Source organism: Opisthocomus hoazin, chromosome 3 (assembly GCF_030867145.1).
Source record: "Opisthocomus hoazin isolate bOpiHoa1 chromosome 3, bOpiHoa1.hap1, whole genome shotgun sequence".
NCBI classification, from domain to species: domain Eukaryota; kingdom Metazoa; phylum Chordata; class Aves; order Opisthocomiformes; family Opisthocomidae; genus Opisthocomus; species Opisthocomus hoazin.
Window position 1 is genome coordinate 61,753,817 of NC_134416.1, and position 17,836 is coordinate 61,771,652.

General features: G+C 43.0%; 1 protein-coding gene across 5 annotated transcripts in view; it reads left to right on the forward strand.

Moving 5' to 3' along the window:
• Positions 1 to 17,836, forward strand: part of LDLRAD4 (low density lipoprotein receptor class A domain containing 4) — a 303,243-nt gene that overhangs the window by 93,698 nt on the left and 191,709 nt on the right. For all 5 annotated transcript variants that reach the window (XM_075416511.1, XM_075416513.1, XM_075416514.1 and 2 more), the window contains one exon: positions 16,522 to 16,981. In XM_075416511.1, the coding sequence (XP_075272626.1) occupies positions 16,942 to 16,981 (40 nt within the window). In that variant the 5' untranslated portion in view covers positions 16,522 to 16,941. The remainder of the gene's footprint in view (positions 1 to 16,521; positions 16,982 to 17,836) is intronic.

Sequence of the window (17,836 nt, forward strand, 5' to 3'; positions counted from 1 at the left end):
GGCGTTCATTTTCCTGTGTTATTAATGGAAGTTTTAGCTATTAGAGAAGATATTTCATGTAGAGGTTTTCCATGGAAGCTGTGTTAAACTTCGTGCTTCTGAAAGTGAGAAGCGAATGTGTGTGAACTATACACATGCACAAAAGCTTGTAAAATAAATGTGTGTAATCTAGCTACTGCTCTTTATTAAATCTTTGCTATTGTATGATTGTTTTCAGCTGCCTGTCACTTCACATGTCTTTAACTTTTGGACTGCAGTTCTCCATGTTGGCTGCCTGCATTCCAGTATGTGTTATTTTAGCCAAAATGGCTCCACAGTTTCCAATAATGGGATTAATAAAAAGCATATTTTGCATTTGTGAAAAATAAATACTCTGGCGAACTTTGCTTGAGAAGCTTATGGTCATCCCTTATTTAGAAATTTGGCGGACATGTGGGTTTTGCTTCTTGACTTTCTATGGCTACCAACAAATACTAGTAAAATGTTGCTTGTCTCGCCTAGCGTAGCCACATTGAACTGGTGTAATGAAGAACCCCGTTAAAAGCCCCCGAGGAGGTCCATGGTTCTCCTGTCAGCGCAGGCTCTGAGCAGAGTTGTTAACCAGGATTGAGGCCATATGCTGAGGGCAAGGAGGCAAAGCAGTATCAGACATACGTATTTCATTTCTGAAGGCCTTTGTGTCCTGGGCTGTGAGGAAAAACACAAATTCTGTAAAATAAATGCTGTGCTGGCGAGTCTTGGGAAGACAAGGTGCATATGGACAGGTTTGAGGAGCTTCTCGGCTGCTGTGCTCCGGGAACAGCGGGACTTGGGTTGTCTTGAATTCTGCTGCAAAACCTGTCAGTTTGATTAGCTTAGTGCATGTTCCGAAATAGACTGGGAATGACACGACCATTTTTAGGGACTTGATTTGAAAATCTTAATAATGTTCTCGGTACTGTGTCTTCAAGAGTATAATCAGAGAAAGAAGCATTTCATCACGCTTTTATCAACACGAGGCTTACATGACTCCACTGTTTGAGGGTATCAGAGCCCATGGAGAAATTATGGAAGTCTTGTCACACTCAAACTAGGAAGACCACCTGTTTATTGTTTGTTTCTATTTCTTGATTGTCTGTGCATTATTGTTAGTTGCATTTTGGAAAAGTTAGAGTGATTTCTTAATTTTGTGAAATCAACTAACTGCATTATCTTGAATACGTGGTGATCTGGATAGGAATAGAGGAAAAAATGCTTTGCATTTACATATCTCTAAAACGATCTTAGATTTTCTAGCTGTATTGTATAGGGTTTTTTACACTTAAAAATGAGTTAATATTCTGGCGACTAAATGGATAATATTAATTCCACATAACCATATTTAAGCAATCATTTATTTGCTTATGTAGTTGGTTTTTAAAACTAGTTGAGCAAACAATTTCTGTTGAAATAAGTTCTATGAATAAATGTAAGTTTGAATAATGCTTTTCACCATTTAAAAAAAAAGTGTTATTTGGCTTTGATGGTCCAGCAAACCCGCATGTGCTTCCAACCCCTTCTTGTACTCCTTTTGGGAAAAACTCAACATGGCTAAGAAGTTGGGATGCAGCACAATTTATGTACTTGAAAAAAAAAACACATGGAAGAGCGATGCTAGTCAGTATTTGTTAACAAAGTGAAGCATGATTTCAAAAACACTTCATGTTCTTGATTTTCTTGAAGTGGTTTGTTTACAAATTTAGCCCCAGATCTGACAGCTGGGCATCCTACGTGAATACACCAGAAATGTACAACATCATACTTCAGCAAAATGCAGGTAAATGCATTGTAGCGTTGCTTCTGAAACACTGTCGTCATTGTTTGAGGGTTTAACCAGGTGCCTTGGGATGTGTGTTACGGGTTGTGCTCCGCATCTGGGTGGACATCTTTGGGGCAGGCCCCAGAAACATCAGGTCTCCACTGATGGCACCGCTGTGGATCCTTCCTGGTGTGAGCTGCGTGGAGTTTGGTGAGGGACCGTGTCTCAGCCGCGTTGCCCACCTGGGCATTGGTGCCCAGATAAGGCTCACTGGCACAGCTAGCCTCCACCGGCCTCGGGAAGGTTGGTGTGTGGCCTCCAGGCAACGTAGTGCCTCGGGGACTAAAATCAGACATCCCAGTTATGGACCTGTATACTGGTATGGCTAAGTTAGTGCACCCTGAGGGACGTGACGGCCCTGGTGGAAGCTGCCAGCATCGCTCTGGCCTCCGCTGCCTGTCTGCATTTCTGCACATCCGCCTTCAAACCCCTCAAGGAACTCAATCCAGATCATGTTCAGCAAGGTACTGGGTGAAGACTAATGTAAGCAGTAAAGCGTTAAAGTAGCCAGAGTAGGGTGTGAAACACTGGAGTTTGTTTAAAGCTCACCCAGGAGATGCAAAGCTCCCTTGTTTGTCGGCTGACGCTTCCAGTATTGTTTGCTTAATTTCTAGCAGCAGTCCTCAGGCTTCAGAGGCCCCTGATTTTAGTGAGAGAAATAGGAGCAGTGTCAAGCCCATGATGCCTGGTGGCTTCAGAGAAGGATTTTTCAGCAGTGTTATTAATAATGGGCTCTTAAAGCACTGTGGAAAATTAAATAACAGCAGCCCTATGCAAGACACCTTGAGAACCACCACCTTTGTCATTCACTCGAAAAATCAAGTCTTGGTGTAAGGAATTTTTCTGGGGAGAAAACCAAACTGACTGCAATGAGCTGATGCAGGCAGTACCGTAATAATGATAAACTTTATAAAGCAAAGTGTCTCTTATTAATGTGCTGCAAAGCACTCCAGAGATTCTCAGTTCTCAAATTAAGCTATAAAAGATAATAGAAGAACTTATAAAGTTTCTGCACAGTGAATGATTTCATGGCAATGGCTTTGTTTGTTTTAATGATGTGAGCAGAGGGCACGTGCCCGACATCTTCAGCATTCCGAAAGGGAAGAAATAGGTGCAGCAGTTACATTTTACAGTTTCACTGACATAATATGGGTGCTTTTCTGGTAGCTGTATCATGGTGTACTCTGTAAGTAAGTTTTGAAGTTAAAAACTTCAATAAAGAAACAGATTTGGAAGTTTACTGCTGCTTTGATTCAGCTGGTTGCAGGATAAGTTTTGGATAATATTTGAGAGCCATGACTTTTTAGGGGCATCCATAATCTTAATGTCCTTCTTTTGCAGCTTTTGTAAGTGATGGTGTTTTGCTAACAAGCTCATCTGAGGAGTCAAGAACTGGTTGGAAATAGAGACACAGTGACCTCCCTCCATCCCATATGACCTTTTTGCCTTCCCAAAAGCATGTATGAGCAAATGTTTTTTGACCGTGTCTGTGGCCGAAGGACACCTTGCGCTGTCCCCACCTGGCCATCCAGCCTTAACTCCCAGGTCCATGCTTTCCTAAAGGGTGGGGGCTTAACAGAGAAGTACCAAATTTTTCATCCAGATAACTGGAACAACAGAGAAAAGTCGAAATTTCTGAAGTACCACTGATGTATTTTGGTTCGAATGCTACGTGTTTAGTTCCTGATACTTTTGTAGGTCTCCTCCTTTGCATTTACTTTCATGATAAAATTGGCTTACTAATCTCAGCAAAACTATCCAGAGGAGGACTGCGTTGTATTGTTGTGAGGTGAATTTCTTTAATTAGTTTTCTGTTTTAAGCAGAAAAATGTCTTTGTTAATGTCATAAAGTGCTCTAAAAGAGCATATGTTACAGGCACAGTGTGTGTACAGGGCTTTGTGCAAAGATAGGTGCACACAAGTGTGTACGCAAATACACAGACAATTTTCAGAGACACTTTTGCCTGTATAGCTCTTACAGTCTTGAGAAGCTGTTGCATGTTGCTGTCATATAAAGAGGCTGCAAGGAATCTCCTCTCTGAACTGGGAGAAGGAATGTAGTTTCGTTCGTTAAGAGGCAGAAAATCACTTTTTTTTCTTTTTCTTGAAGTCACCAGTTACCAGTGTGTTCATGGGCTTTAAAGAAAGATTTTTCCAAGTAGAAAGTACTTATGGTCTTGCTTGCTTTTTTAATTTAGCAGATTTGTCTGTTTTTTGAAGGAAGGATTAAAATAAAATGAGGAAACGAGATCTCTTTCTCCCTTACAGGGGTAGAAGTTTATTCCAGCTGTGAGCGCTACTAACTTTCCTGTAAAATGCTCATGCGTTGCCCAGCCACTCTCAAGTGTTTCAATTAAAATTTGGCATTGTCAGTTCAGATTTGTTGAAAGTGCAGTTTGGTGGTTTAGATTATGCAGCTGAGTATGGAAGGCAAAGCATACATGTGCGGAAAAGGCATGTAGTTGGAAACTGGAGTTGAACTACACGAAGTTTTTGCCAGTGCCGCTTTTAAGTTTGTGCTGTTTTAGTAGTTTCCCAAAGTGACAGCGTTACCAAAAGAAAACAACCCTCTGAGCTGGCATTTTTGATGTTTGCTTCTGGCTAAATTTGGTTTGGTTATTTGTTAAAAATCCACGTAGTTCTGTCTGCAAATGCAGATTTGATTATCTTTTTTTCCTTGTCTCCTCTGTATGTGTTTAATAAAAAGGCCTAGAGCCTTTCCTGAACTCTAAAATAAATGTAAAGCTTCAGTCTTGCCGTGAAGTCTCAATGGATAGAAAATGGGTTCTGTTTTGATGTATTTCAGTGTATAACACGACGTAACAGGAGCAAAACCTTTAACATTTTGTTGATAATTGAGTTTTAAAGTTGTGAAGATAAACATGCTTGAAAATGGCCCATTACAAATCCATAATGTGTACTGAATTAACATGCCAGGGTTGGTAGGTTTGATTTTGGTTCTGTCATCATGCTAGGGAACGGATTTTGTCCGTTATTTTGGTTGTTTTTTCTTGCGCGTCGTTTAAAAATGAACACCAACGAACCCAAAACCACAAGAGTTAAGCTAGAAGAGGCGAGAGAAGTCAGAAAAATGCCTAGGTATGTCAGGATTGATCTTGCTAGCTTATGCATATACTGGCTAGCAACTTACTCCTTCCCAAAAATCGGACTCTGAAGAGAACAAGTAATTCTTCTGTAGAAAGGTTTCTCTGGGTGTTGTCCCCTCGGTGATGGTGGCACTTGCTGTTTGTCTCCTGTTCTGGAGGAGAGGCGGGCAGGGTAGCGACCCCCGGGGCGTGGGGTCTGTATCACTTTGAGCTGGAGGTGAGCTAACCTCGTCACCCATTGCCGGGTGGGAGACTCTGGTTGCAGGTCCTGGGGTGACCGTCCTCCTGCAGAAAGGTTCTCAGACACCTTCGTGGCCCCTTGGGTCGGCGGGGCGAGGAAACGCTGCATACCCTTACAGAACCTCAGCGCCGTTTGGGGGGTCAGCACACAGCCCCACGTATTGTACAGTTAAAAAGAATGCAGGGCGGGGATACTTAGCTTGATGGTAATTAGCTTGAACAGTGTACTGAAGTATTTGGCACATTATGAAGTGTTTTAAAATGAAGGTTTCAGTTTGTTTCTGAGAAATTTTGTAGTTAACCCAGTTTCAGCTCTTGATGCATGAGTGACTGGGTAACATATGATGAACTGCGTTATATAAGATGCTCAAATTGTTGATCCAGAATTCTAGCTATTTAACTCTTCTGGGATTTTAGTGTTTCTGGTTTTATTTTTGTCCTGTTTTCTCTTTTCAGTATTTGAAGTGTTGATATGAAGCCCTTTTCTGCCAGCACTGTTAGCAGAAAGAATTCATGTACACCCATGTGCCTGTTCCTTGGGCATAGGAATGGGTTGCACTGTCAGGAGCTTTTAACTATGTGGTATAGATTAATAGAGGTGGGATTTTTTCCTGCTTTCTCCTCTGTTCCCTCTAAACAGGTTTGTGTCTTGCAGCAGGATATAGTGGAATACCAGCATCATTGGTTCCAGCTGCCTCCTCAACAGAAAAACTGTATTTTATTTAGATGAGCCATGCTGTCTCTTGACTGTTCCGAGAGGAAGAAAGTCTCTCCCCTTCCGTGCATCTTTCCCACCCAGATGTTTCATTCTTTGTTGTGCTTTATTAATAAGTCCAACGTTTTCTTAGCTGTAGGGCTGCAACGCAGAAAGCAGATGCTCCTATTAGAAAACGTTCCATGATATTGGCAGCTTAATTATCAAAGGCATAAAGTCAGAGTCTCATTACATTTTCCCCTTCTTTAAAAAGAAAAAAAAAAAAAACGGCAAAAGTAGGGGGGGGGGGGGGGAAGGCAAAAGTATTCTTTGTTTTTGTGGTAAGACTGACGGTAGGTTAACAACTGGAAAATACAAAGCTGCAACTCCATGGCTGAACAAGGAAGCTAATGGGTGTTCATCTGCAGAGATCATTATTTTCTTCTAACATGAGCTTGCAGTGTTTCTGTTTGTAGCTGTGAAGCTTTAATTACACTTAATAATTACTTTTTGAAATACATCTGTGTAGGCCCTTCCTGTAGGAATCTGTGCCTTGATTTGCAAAGGGTTGCTGGGGGAGAAGACTGGCAGGTAGGCTTGAACGACCACGCATGTAACCTTACAGGTATTTGAAAGTAAACATTATGGTTTTGTACTTAAAAGGACAGTGTGAAACACAAAACAAGGCCAGAGGCGTCAGGTTTCCCTAAATGCACGGGCAGTACGAGAAGAGAACAGGTGAATGGAATGTTTGCTTGAGAGAAACAAACAGAGCCAAATTTTCCTTGATAAAAATACCAATTTTTCAGTTGTTTGGTCAAAGACTGCGTATTTTTTCCCCCGTTGTTAAAGAAGGTGCTGTCAGTGTTGCATTGCTAACACGCTTGTTCAGTTACGTGCAGTTACGTACCTCAGCCGTGTCCAGACACACATATGAGCACAGCAAGAATGGTTTTAAAATATGACAAGGGTAGATTAAAACATATCTGTTATTAAAAAATATTGGTAGAAAATAGATAGGGTGCTAGATTAAAAAAACGCAGACATGGTTTTCTTGGTGAGATGTTTGGTTTTGCCGACTGGGGTTGTAAACACTTCCTGAATTACAACTGAAGAGAGGGCATCGAAATTCTCTCCGTGTGTCCGTGCTAAACAAGAACTTCTCAGCTAGGGGAATTTCACATTCAAGACCCGCCTGGACGCGGTCCTGTGCAGCCTACTGTAGGTGACCCTGCTTCGGCAGGGGGGTTGGACTAGATGACCCACAGAGGTCCCTTCCAACCCCTACCATTCTGTGATTCTGTGATTCTGTGAACTGATAACAGCGTTACTTCCCATGCCTTTATGCAGTTTGTTTATGTGAAAAGCTGTTCTTCAAGGACAAGAAAAAATAGCCGCTTTGCTTTTGTATGTTGAGTAATGAGGGATTTGTGAGAATGAACTGTGTAGTTCTCTGGAAAATGAGATTTAGCTGATCACCTCAGGATACTGCTTCCCAGCTGTGCTCTCCCCTTGAATTTCGTGAGTTATTTTCCAGCAGATCTTTTTGAAGGCGGCCAGGCTTAGAGGGAGAGTATGCATTGTCAGTATTGCCTGGAAATAAAGAATCACTGACCTCTTACTTGTTTAAAAGGGATTCTCTGGTGTGATTTTACAATGTTAACAGGGTTGGTCGGGATTTGCAGAATGATATGTTCACTCGAGAGCAAAATCAAATGAATCAAAGTGTTGCTGTAGCATTTTCTCTCTGATCTGTTTGAGCAGTAACACCTCTGTTCCCTAAGCATTTTATAGCTCTCCATAGGTGGAAGTTATGTCCACTTCACGGATGGGATCGGAAGCCTAGAGAGATCAGGTAACATGCCCAAAAAAACACAGGCCAATCTTGCAAGTCCAAAAAAAATATGAGAGGTGCTAAACCATTATTATGTTCTTTTTCTCATTTCCGGGTTAAAGTCTGAGAAAAGTTGTGGTTGGTTGTAACTAAGAATTGCTGTGACAGTTACTTAGGCCCCCTTGTCTGTGGGGCTTAGAAGTACACACATTTAAATGCTGAAGGAGCACTTCAGTGTTGTCAAGATTATTTAGTAGTAAAGCAGAGTTCCTTTTTCGTGGCCTGGCATAGGCAAAACCATCGTGGACTCAGGTGAAACTTTTGCTTGGATATGGCTTCTGATACAGGCTCTGTTTTAATCTAGTTGTCTAGTGTCATTCAGAGGATAAAATTCAAGTAGGTGCTCTGGAAAGCAGAGCATCTGGGGACCATCTTAAGGCAACAGTTTGGGTCTCTGGATTGTTGCACGGAGTTCAGAGCTCAGCCATAGTGTAACGACAGGGATAGGTTTTAAACTTGCTGGTTTTGTTAGATACTGGGCAAAAGGGAGACCTGGTATTAGTGGAGGCAAGCAGGAGTTTGGATCTCTATTGCTTCATGCAGATTGTTGTAGTTTAGCTTGAAAATCAAAACTGGTAGACTATGGATCAGCAAACCTGAGGATTTTTCAGTCATCGAAAATCTAGTGCAGTTCTGTAGGAGAAATTTTAGCTATTTGTTATAACAAGGGTCCATTCTTAATACAGTTGTATATCTTTTTAAGTTTTCTGTGGCACTGGAAGTAAACTGGATGTGTGCAGTACCTGATCTATACAGGCAGTCTGAAATCATTACAGACCTTCTTTAGGTTAGAAGAGGTGTACACACGTGTCTGACTTGGTGCACTGGCTGCTGCTGTACTGCAGAGTGCCGTTGTCTCCCGGGCTGCTCACAGTAGCGCTGGGGTGTGCCCAGTCCTGTCTACGGTTTCTTTAAACTGGGTTTGGCTTGTCTGGGTAATGCTCTGGATTTCTTTGTGCAGCACGCAGATAGTGCTGGCTACTGATGCTGTAAATAACCCAGATGAATTCTTGTGGCGTGGCTTGATTTACAGGAAACTAGAACTGGCTTTGGGTAGTAATGTGTCTGAATTACTAGTGGCCCGTTCTCCTGTGTTCCTTGGCCTCCTGAACAGCTGCTGCTCACAGCAGATGGACTTTGATAGCACTGGCTAGTACAGCCTTCCAGAAAGTTATCAAATTCTTATCAGAGCTTCTTCAATTAATACGATGGTAGTTTATACTAATTCAGTTGCATAGCTCATTTTTTATTCTTAAGCAGAAGAAGATTTTCTTTGGTCATGGCCCAAGTGCATAGGATGCCATATCCTTCTGGAGAGTGGCTAACCACCCTTGCTTCCCAGTGGCGTGTGTAGCAAACCCAAGTGCTATACAGATAGTGGTTTTATTTTCCAGGCTAGCAGTTTTATTCTTCAACAACTTCCATGCCCCTGCAGTGTCTCTTCAGCATCAGTTCATTTTTCGTTGTGATTAGCACAGGTTCACTGTCCTCTTCTGCATTTTGCATTGGCCAAAATGTGCGTTGTGCTGTGCTTTTTCGTTTGTACCGAGTGTTTTGACAGAAGCTGGAGTAATGGTGGATAACTCCTATAAATCTCTGAGTTTTCAGATTCCCGTGCATGGTTACGTCCGCAGTCCTCAGGACTGCTCAGTGGGAGGACTGCACCATTCCGTGTCCAGACGCTGCTTGAGATTTTCACGAGGGAGATACCGTCGTCTGCGTTTCCTTCCCAGAACAATCAGAGTGCAGATGTTTCTGCCTTCAGAAATGAAGTGCAGCTTGGCTAGATCCACAGAGTCTGCTTTTTATGAGTGAAGTCGGTACATGTATCTGCATTGTCTATATTAGGATTTTTGGCTGCTCTAACCATTGCTGTGGGAGAGGCTGGTTTTGGCTGTGCACACTTTCCCTGGTGAAAGCACCCAAAAGGTGCTGTCAGTGGGGAGAGGAAGGGTGCCGCTGGGTCTCCTAGGGATGATGGGGATGGTTGGCATAACTGTCATCTGCTGCAGGAAAGGAGCCTTGGCTGTTTGTTTCTCTTAATGCAAGGTCTGTCAGTGGAGATGACAAATGGCCAAGTGCTCCTGTTACGCCTAAAAACCTAGATAAAGATAAAGAACTTGGGAAGCTGGTGTTGGCTGGTGAAAAGCTAGAAGTCCGTGATGTACACTTGGAAAATTGAGAGCTTGTAAACAACATATATTGCTTGTGTCTGTATGGTGGGTTCTAAAAATGAGGTGAAAGGAAGCCAGAAGAAGCTTTTTGTTGAAGCAGCAACAGGTTGCTATGGGAGAGGGGGAGGAGAGAAACACGTCTCTCATCTTATGCTTGGCTCCACGTTGATGATGGTCTTAAAAGCAGATGGGCAGTGGCCATGTTGTGTTCTGCTAAAGTGTTTCCTCCTTGCTCATGCATCCTACGTGGCTCAGCAGAGCTAAACCAGTGACGTCCCTGTCCTACTGCTGCCTGTCTGGGTGGTCAGGTTCTGCAGCTGTGACTCCCAGCCACAGTTTGTCCAGTAGTGTGCAGGGATGCTAAATGCCCTTTGGATGGATGTTGGATACTCAAAGTCTCAAGATATGCAGAATCTCCTGCGTTTCTGGCAACTGCTACAAGTCACGGGAACACCAGTCAAAAACTCGTGATCTTTTCTCCAGTGTGCTTAATGTGATTTTTGCTTTTACCAGCCTTCTGCAAGTTGGAATACTGACCCTGTGTGGCTTTGGAAGAAGATTAATTGAGAATGGATTCTGCTCTTACTACCTCTTTGTTATTTTGGCAAATAAAATTCAGAGCTCAGGTTTTTCTCTGACTGGTCAGGTTCACGGAGCAGCACGATTAATGATTTATCTTGACAACTTCTGGTAGTTATAGTTTTATGAAGGTCCAGAAATAAACAATGCAATGTTCTCATTTGCGCTGCATAACACGGCTTGTACAATTTCTCCCAATAATTACCTCATCCAAATCCAATAGCTTGTCACGTAGATCTTAGTAAACTTTTCCCCTGGGGTTTTACTGCATACTGTCAGCATCGCTGTGGGAAAATGTATGGCTCTTTGGTTTGTTTGTGAGATAGAAAGTAAAGGACCCAAATTAATTATTTCACTTAACAGGATTAATGGAAGGAAATGTGGCATGCTCCTTTGTGTTATCAGTTATTTATAGGATTTCTTCAAGTGAAATATTCCTAGCTATCTGATTACCAGAGGCTATTCACTTTGGCATGAAGCTACTAAACTGACTGATTTTTATATCATTGCTGCAGTTTGTTGCTTCGCTCCAAAAAGAAAGAAACAAATGGGAGGAGGAGGAGAAGAAATGTCTGTACCGAAACATTCATCCTTTTTCTTTTAAACCGCGCCTTGTCTGTAGTGGGTTTTGCAGTGTGTGCTGGCGTTGGTGTTGGGGATATATCTTGCTTTCTAGAACGTTTTCTTAACAGGCTAGAAAAAATGATGCTTGGGTTTGGCCATATGCCCTCTTCTCAAGACCCCTTTCCTTGCACAGAAAGACCACACCTAGCTTTGGTTGTCCTCTCTTCACTCCGGTTTGGGGAATGCTGTAACAGAAAGGGAGGGAGAAGAAGCTTGGATGCTATTCCTACGCAAGCTGAAGAGTATCTGGAAGTTAAACATGTTTCCCATAACTTAACATACAAACTCATTTTGTATGTCATAGAAATGCACCAAGAAAATGAAATACAACAGCTGTTGAAAAAGTCACAACTGACCTGTACAAATATTGGTGATAGAAGTTTAAAACAAATGATGTATATGTGTGTGTGATAAACCTATTTTAAATGTCTGGTTTTCAGTTTGATTTGTATATGGTCTCCGTTGAAAGTTGCCTGGAGTTTTTTAAATGGTCTTTTGAGTTATGGAGTATAGTGTTTCCCAAGAACCAGGATTCACTTAGCACTGGTGCAATGTCACGTTAGAAGGAAGACAAATTATAGATAGAAGTAAGTAAAATAAATGAGGATGGCATAGTGACACGCAGGCCTTACCATCTAAAAATGAGTAGGTATAACTGGTAGATATTAATATACCTAGTTTAGAAGTCTCTATGAGAAGCAAAACTCTTGGTGAATCCAGAAGGGGACAGAGAGGTGAGCTATATGCATGCACACATGCTTCATTTTAAAGTGGCAAAAGCCAACTTCAAAAGATATTTTCACAAACATCGTTTTGTAAAAACAAAATGTTGAAAGTGTTTTACCAGCCAGAAACTTCTTAAAGATATATCCAGTTCTACGCTGCCGTAACCTATAGGAAGTATAGGCCTGATTTCAGTGAAGTGTTTAAGCATGTGGGTAGTTCAGTACTTGTCCTGGCTTTGGTCAGATTACTTTTTTCCTTGACTTCGGAGAGAGGCTTAGATCTCCGCTGAGCTGGCATCATGCTGCCGGCCCGGCCAGCGTTGCTTCTACGCGGCTTGCCCCTTGGTTGGCACCTGCCTTCGGCGGGGACCGCAGCTGGAGACGGGCAGCTCAGCGCCGGCGCTCTCCCCTTCTTACGCTTCTTTCACCTGAAAGCTGGAAATTCAAGGAGCAAGTTCTCCCTTGATGAGGTTAAATTAAACCACGGCTCACAAGCTCTGCAGTGACTTTCTCAAAAAGTAAATGTGTGGGCTTACTCTGCAGATACTCCTGTTGTGAAATGTGTGAAACACCTTAGTGAAACGCTGTCCTTGAGGATGTCCAGTGCCAGGGACCATCACAGGAAACGCTTCCCCTGGCCGTAGCCCTTCTGACAACGTGTCCAGTGAGGTCCTCATGCCTGTGTGGGAACCAACAGCACGTGGCCAAAGAAACAAGCTGTGTGGAGTGAAAGGAAATGGAAAAAAACCCAAGCGAAAAACCCCAAGCTGCAGTATTTACATGACAGCCAGTGCTTTTGAGTTTTTCAAGACTTTACAGAGATATCAGTCTTGGAAAAAGCAGTATTTCACTTCTTCTTTCAGAGCAAGTTCCTCCAGGCTTGGTCCTCATGGATGGTTGCACAAGACTTCATAAAATGTAGCTGTTATTGCAGGATTTAATGGCACTCATTGCCTACTTTTCTCTCTCAGATTCTTTTTTACACTGGCCCTTTAATACTGCATCTTCAAATGTTTAGAAAAGAGGAAGAGCAGTTTGACTAGCTAAATATACCATGAGAACATGTAACTCACATAAGGTGTTAAATAGTCAAAATATTTTCTGTTTGCAATTTGTGTGAGGTTCAGATGGTGGTGTCTCTCCCAGGACCAAATCTGAGAAAAATGGAGAAGATGAAAACAAATGGATGTGATTTTTCTCTAGATATTCAGTCACGTAAGTGCATAGTAGCCGAAAATCTTTATAGCACAGCTACATATTTATAAAACACAACGTTTTGCTTTGGTTTGCTTCTGAGACTCATATAACAGTGCAATGGATGAATGAAAGCAGAAGTGGAAGCAGTGTTCCTGTTGCAGTTGGAAAGGAGGTAACAGATGGAGCAAAGAGAAAATCTTCCAATCTTTCTAGTCTACGTTTTCTCTTTGCCATCTGATCAGTATAACGGGACGTGTTCCCACCGGGGTCTCTGCAGGTTGGGAAAAATACAGTAGTTACCTCAAAGACCACACCTTATTGTAGTTCTATCAGTATTGTTTACTTTCCACTCTCTTTTTGAGATACGTATTTTCTCTTTTCGGTCCTTTAGGGAGGTTGGCTTAACATTTCTGCACCACAGTGGTGTGAAAGGATAAACGTATAGCTGCACTAGAGTTGGCTGAGCCACCCCAAAATGTGTCGGGAGAAGCCGTGCCCCATTCTGTGCATGCGAACGTGCCAGTCTGTGAGGAAACCAACACAAACCTCCACTCTTTAAACATCAGTTCAGCTTTAATGGAAAATTTCTGGATAAAGTACAACAGAAAGGTCATAGCTCTACATGCTGCTGAAAATGGAATTTGCCGTTTTGCTGATCTGCTGTGGTATCGGCTGGGTGGCTTTGTCGTCTTCATGTGGATGTATGAGAAATGTGAGAGACCTGAACTTGTTGTGCAAATGCAACTGATGAAAGGCCTGCCTGTTGAAAATACTCATTAAATAACCTGCTTAGCCGTAAGTGTGGAGCGTTTTAGAAGTACTGAACTTGGTTTTGAGTTGTGAAGAGGCCCAGCAAGGGCTGAGCACTGCACAGGCTTGCCCTGGCAGCCTGCTCCCTTTCCGTGCTCGCGTCCTGCCAGCCACCTCCGAATTCATTGTCTGCCAAGGGAGAAGGGCGCTTCTGCAGTGAGAGAAGATGCTCACTTAGGGCAATCAAGAGTTATCAGTATCTCCTTTCATTTGAGTCCTTAAGGGAGGATTTAAACCTGATGCAGTGCACTACCTTTTAAATTGTAAGGTCTGAATGAACTCTGTAAGTGTTTCAGTATCCTATAACGTTGTTAAAATTACGTCTCTCTGTCTGAAGAAGCAGAGGTCGCTGAAAGTGCCTGTGTTGTAGAGTTTCTTCAGTGTTGTTGGGTTGTTAACTAGTTTAGCAAAAATGTTTAATATGTGGAAAATAATTGTTCTTTTATGAAAAGTTAATTTTCAAGAAAGTAAAATATTTTATTCTAAGAATCAGAAATTTATTATATTTAATACAAGAAAGTAGCAAGAAGAGAATTTCCCTAGATGCTAAGATATGAGGCACACTGGCTGAGCATCTCTAAGATGGAGAGACAAATTAAAATACTGAAAGTAGAAGGCATCAAAATTGTGGCTTTATAAATCAAAATCAAAAGTTATAGCGCTGAAAATGTGAATGCAAATATGGACCTGCTCTTATAGAAAGAAGTAATTCTGGCCTCCAGAGAAGAAGCTTGGGAAATGAGTGCAGCATCCGTCTGTAGTCATTACAGAATAGTTAGCACAGTGTTAAGAGCCAAAATATGTGCTGCGGTGAATATGTATTATACTTGCTCAGTTGTATGTGTTTTGGAATAAAATAACCTCATAGGAAATGGTTATTGTATAGAGCACTTAGAAGGGCTGAAAAAGCATCTTCAGGACCCGACATTCAGGAATATTACAATTCTAAACACTATTCTAAAAATTTTTATGCAGCTTTTTCCTGATGGAAGATACTAGATGTAAAGGTGTTGTTTTTGTGGGTTTTTTTTTTAGTTTCCACTTTCTTCTCTATTAAGTTGAGATGTTTGGGTAAGAAATGGGGAAAACATCTTAAATCTGTTCTGTAACCTTGTTTGATTTGAACGCAAATTATGAGATCTGAATACAAGTGACTAATCAGTCAGTCCTGTGCTGTGTTTTGAGACAAAAACGTGTCTTCTTCAGTAATGCCGGCATAAGAAAATTGAGGGGGAAGAAAAGCAGCAGCATCATTAAGATAGAAAATTCGCCTTTGTTAGCAGCTAGCTTCCCTGCAGCGTGTTCCAGGGAAGATGACATCCATCCGGTGTGAGGCTGGCTTGGCTGCAGGGACACCGCGACGAACAACGGATCCTTCTTGTCTCCTGAGGGCTGGCTGGCTGCGGGCTCGGCTGCTGGCAGAGTGAAAGGTGCCCTGAGGGTGACCATGGGAGTCTCTGCTCTTTTGGACTGTCTGGGAGATGCAGCCTCACGCTTCGGGGTGCTGTCTAGCACCAGGGGCTCGCAGAGCAGGGTAGAGGGTGAAGCGGGGCTGGGGAGCAGGCGGTGGGCTGCTTGCACCTGCCTGCCGAGGCCGGTCTTGCACCGTTCTCCGAAGTGGTGGATGCTGGGGCTGACAGTGGTACTGGCACGCTCTGGTAGGGGCTGCTCCAGGAGATGGACCTCGGGTCCAATCCAGTACTGCAAGCCCTGGCTAGACTTCTTAGCTAAAATGCATGAGTAGATCATAAGATCATCACAGACGTAGTTTTAACCTGCCTGTGCCATTGAAATGGGAGAGCCAAGCATTACCACGTGAAGGAAGAGGATGGCTGGGGAGCGAGTAGGTTCTCCTCCAAGTCCTCCATTCTTCCTTGTTTTCTAAAATCATCTTCTCCCTAAACATGTAACTGTCTGCTGTTGGCCTTCACCCTATAAAAGTAAATGTATCCTGGTTTTTAAAAGCTGGATGTGTGACAACTCTGTTTTACAGTGAGCTGTAGATACCCGTGCTGTGCACAAGTAGCAGTATCACAAAAAATTTAAACACCTTTCTCTTGTGGGTGTTTTTAACCTCACCGAATGCCTGAAGACACCCAAATTGTGTCATCTGTGGGACAATTGAGATTTTAAGTAGATAATCGACAGCAAGACTTAGAGAAGTTTTGAACCTCAGAAGACTGTTAGAACCGCATATATAGTGTCGGCAGACAGCGTGCTCTGCTCCTGCTCCAGAAAAGAAGGGAAGCAGCTATATGAAATGCTAATAATCTCACTGTGGTTTTGAACAGACTAGACTTGAGAGCCTTGAGTATTTTTCCTTTTCCCTTTTAACTGCAATTTTGTTATTGTATTGCTGCCCCCGTCTCTGCTAAATATGGCTTTTGAAATGTAAATCGTATCATGTTCTCGGAGATGCATATGACACCCTCAGCACTGTTCCTCTTTGCACTTCAAAGAGCTGTGTGGTCACACTTTGCATCTCAGCAAAATCGCAATATTTGCCTTCTGAAGATCTCCTTTAATGTGTACAGTCAATCCCTGATGATGTGTTTTGGGTTTTTGTTCCCTGGAGTCTGTTAATTTTAGTGTTGCTACAGGTCATCAGGAAACATAATCTCTTCTTTTTTAATTTCTCAGTGAGCGTGCCTGAGGGGAGAGGAGCACAAGAGAGGAGAGACAACTGAACATCACCATTGGCCGAGACCTGAAAAAAATGGTGCTGGATGAACAGAGGATTAGAACTTAATTGTGAAAGGGAAATAAAGTCTTGGCACGCGATTTGCTTCATTTCCACATTCATCATGGCCCAAATCCTCTGGCTGGCTGGTTGATGGGACTGTCCAATGCTTCCTGCGTAGGTTCAGTGCAGATCCCCTCTGCCTACGGATCGAAAGACCTGGGATCAGGTGGGAATTGGATGGTGCCAAATATGGGAATGGAGAGAGAAATGGACTCTGACGAGCCAAGATGGAAGTGACTTGACAGCTCCGAGCTCAGCAGTTGTCTCCAGCAAGGACAGGTTAAGACGGGAATCTCAAGCTTCGCTGGGAGAGCAGTATGCAGGAAGCTGGTTTTCAGGCCACAAATGCTTTCACAGGTAAGGACTTCAGTTCCAGTTCAGCTCATAGTTTCAGTACAGGTTGCTGCAGTTTAGAAAATAAATTGGAACAGGTCCTGGCGCCCCGTAGTACTTTCAGTTTACTATTTTAAAACAGTTCGCTTGAGGAACAGTTCGACACTTGTATTAACAGTAACACAGTTACCCATATTTCAGGCCCTCTGAAACAGACGGCCGCAAGCATGAGGGAAGGTGTGTCTCGGCTTTCCTCATTAAAATACTCATTAACAGCTTAACAATGAGTGGCCTCCTGGGTCCATATAAAGCGCAGTCTGTGAAGTTGCTCTTGTGTTCAACACTGGAGTTTGGCGAGGGCGCAGGACGGACACGGTTCATATCAGGAGGCTTCTCAGGAACGTGTCAGCGTTGAGCTTGATCTCGTCAGCCAGAGCACATCTCTGGGCAGAACTTGTCAGGTGCCTTCTCCTTGTACTCCCTCCCGCCCAGCACCGCTGTCCTGCTGCAGGGCTGGAGCTGGCAAAAGCGGAGAGTTGGAACGGTAATGGTTTCACCCGAGTCCGACGTGTTTCCCTGTAGGTGCGTTGAAAAGAATGTAAGGAGAAAGAGGATGCCAAGGTGGAGTGTCTCTCTGAGGAAAGCTCCCTCTAGTGTAAAGTCTGCTGGAGTTCATTCAGTGTGTTCCCTGGCTGGGCTGGTTTCTGATGTGAGAGGCGGGAGAAGGAAATGGGGCTCAGAAGATCGTGCTGCTTTGTTTCCACATCTGCCAGACAGCTGAGACCCTGCGAGAAGTGGGTAGAGAATCAACGGGATATTCCTCTTGCTTTACTAGGTCTTTGTAATGGATTAGTACCACAGTGGAAGTTAGTGATGTGC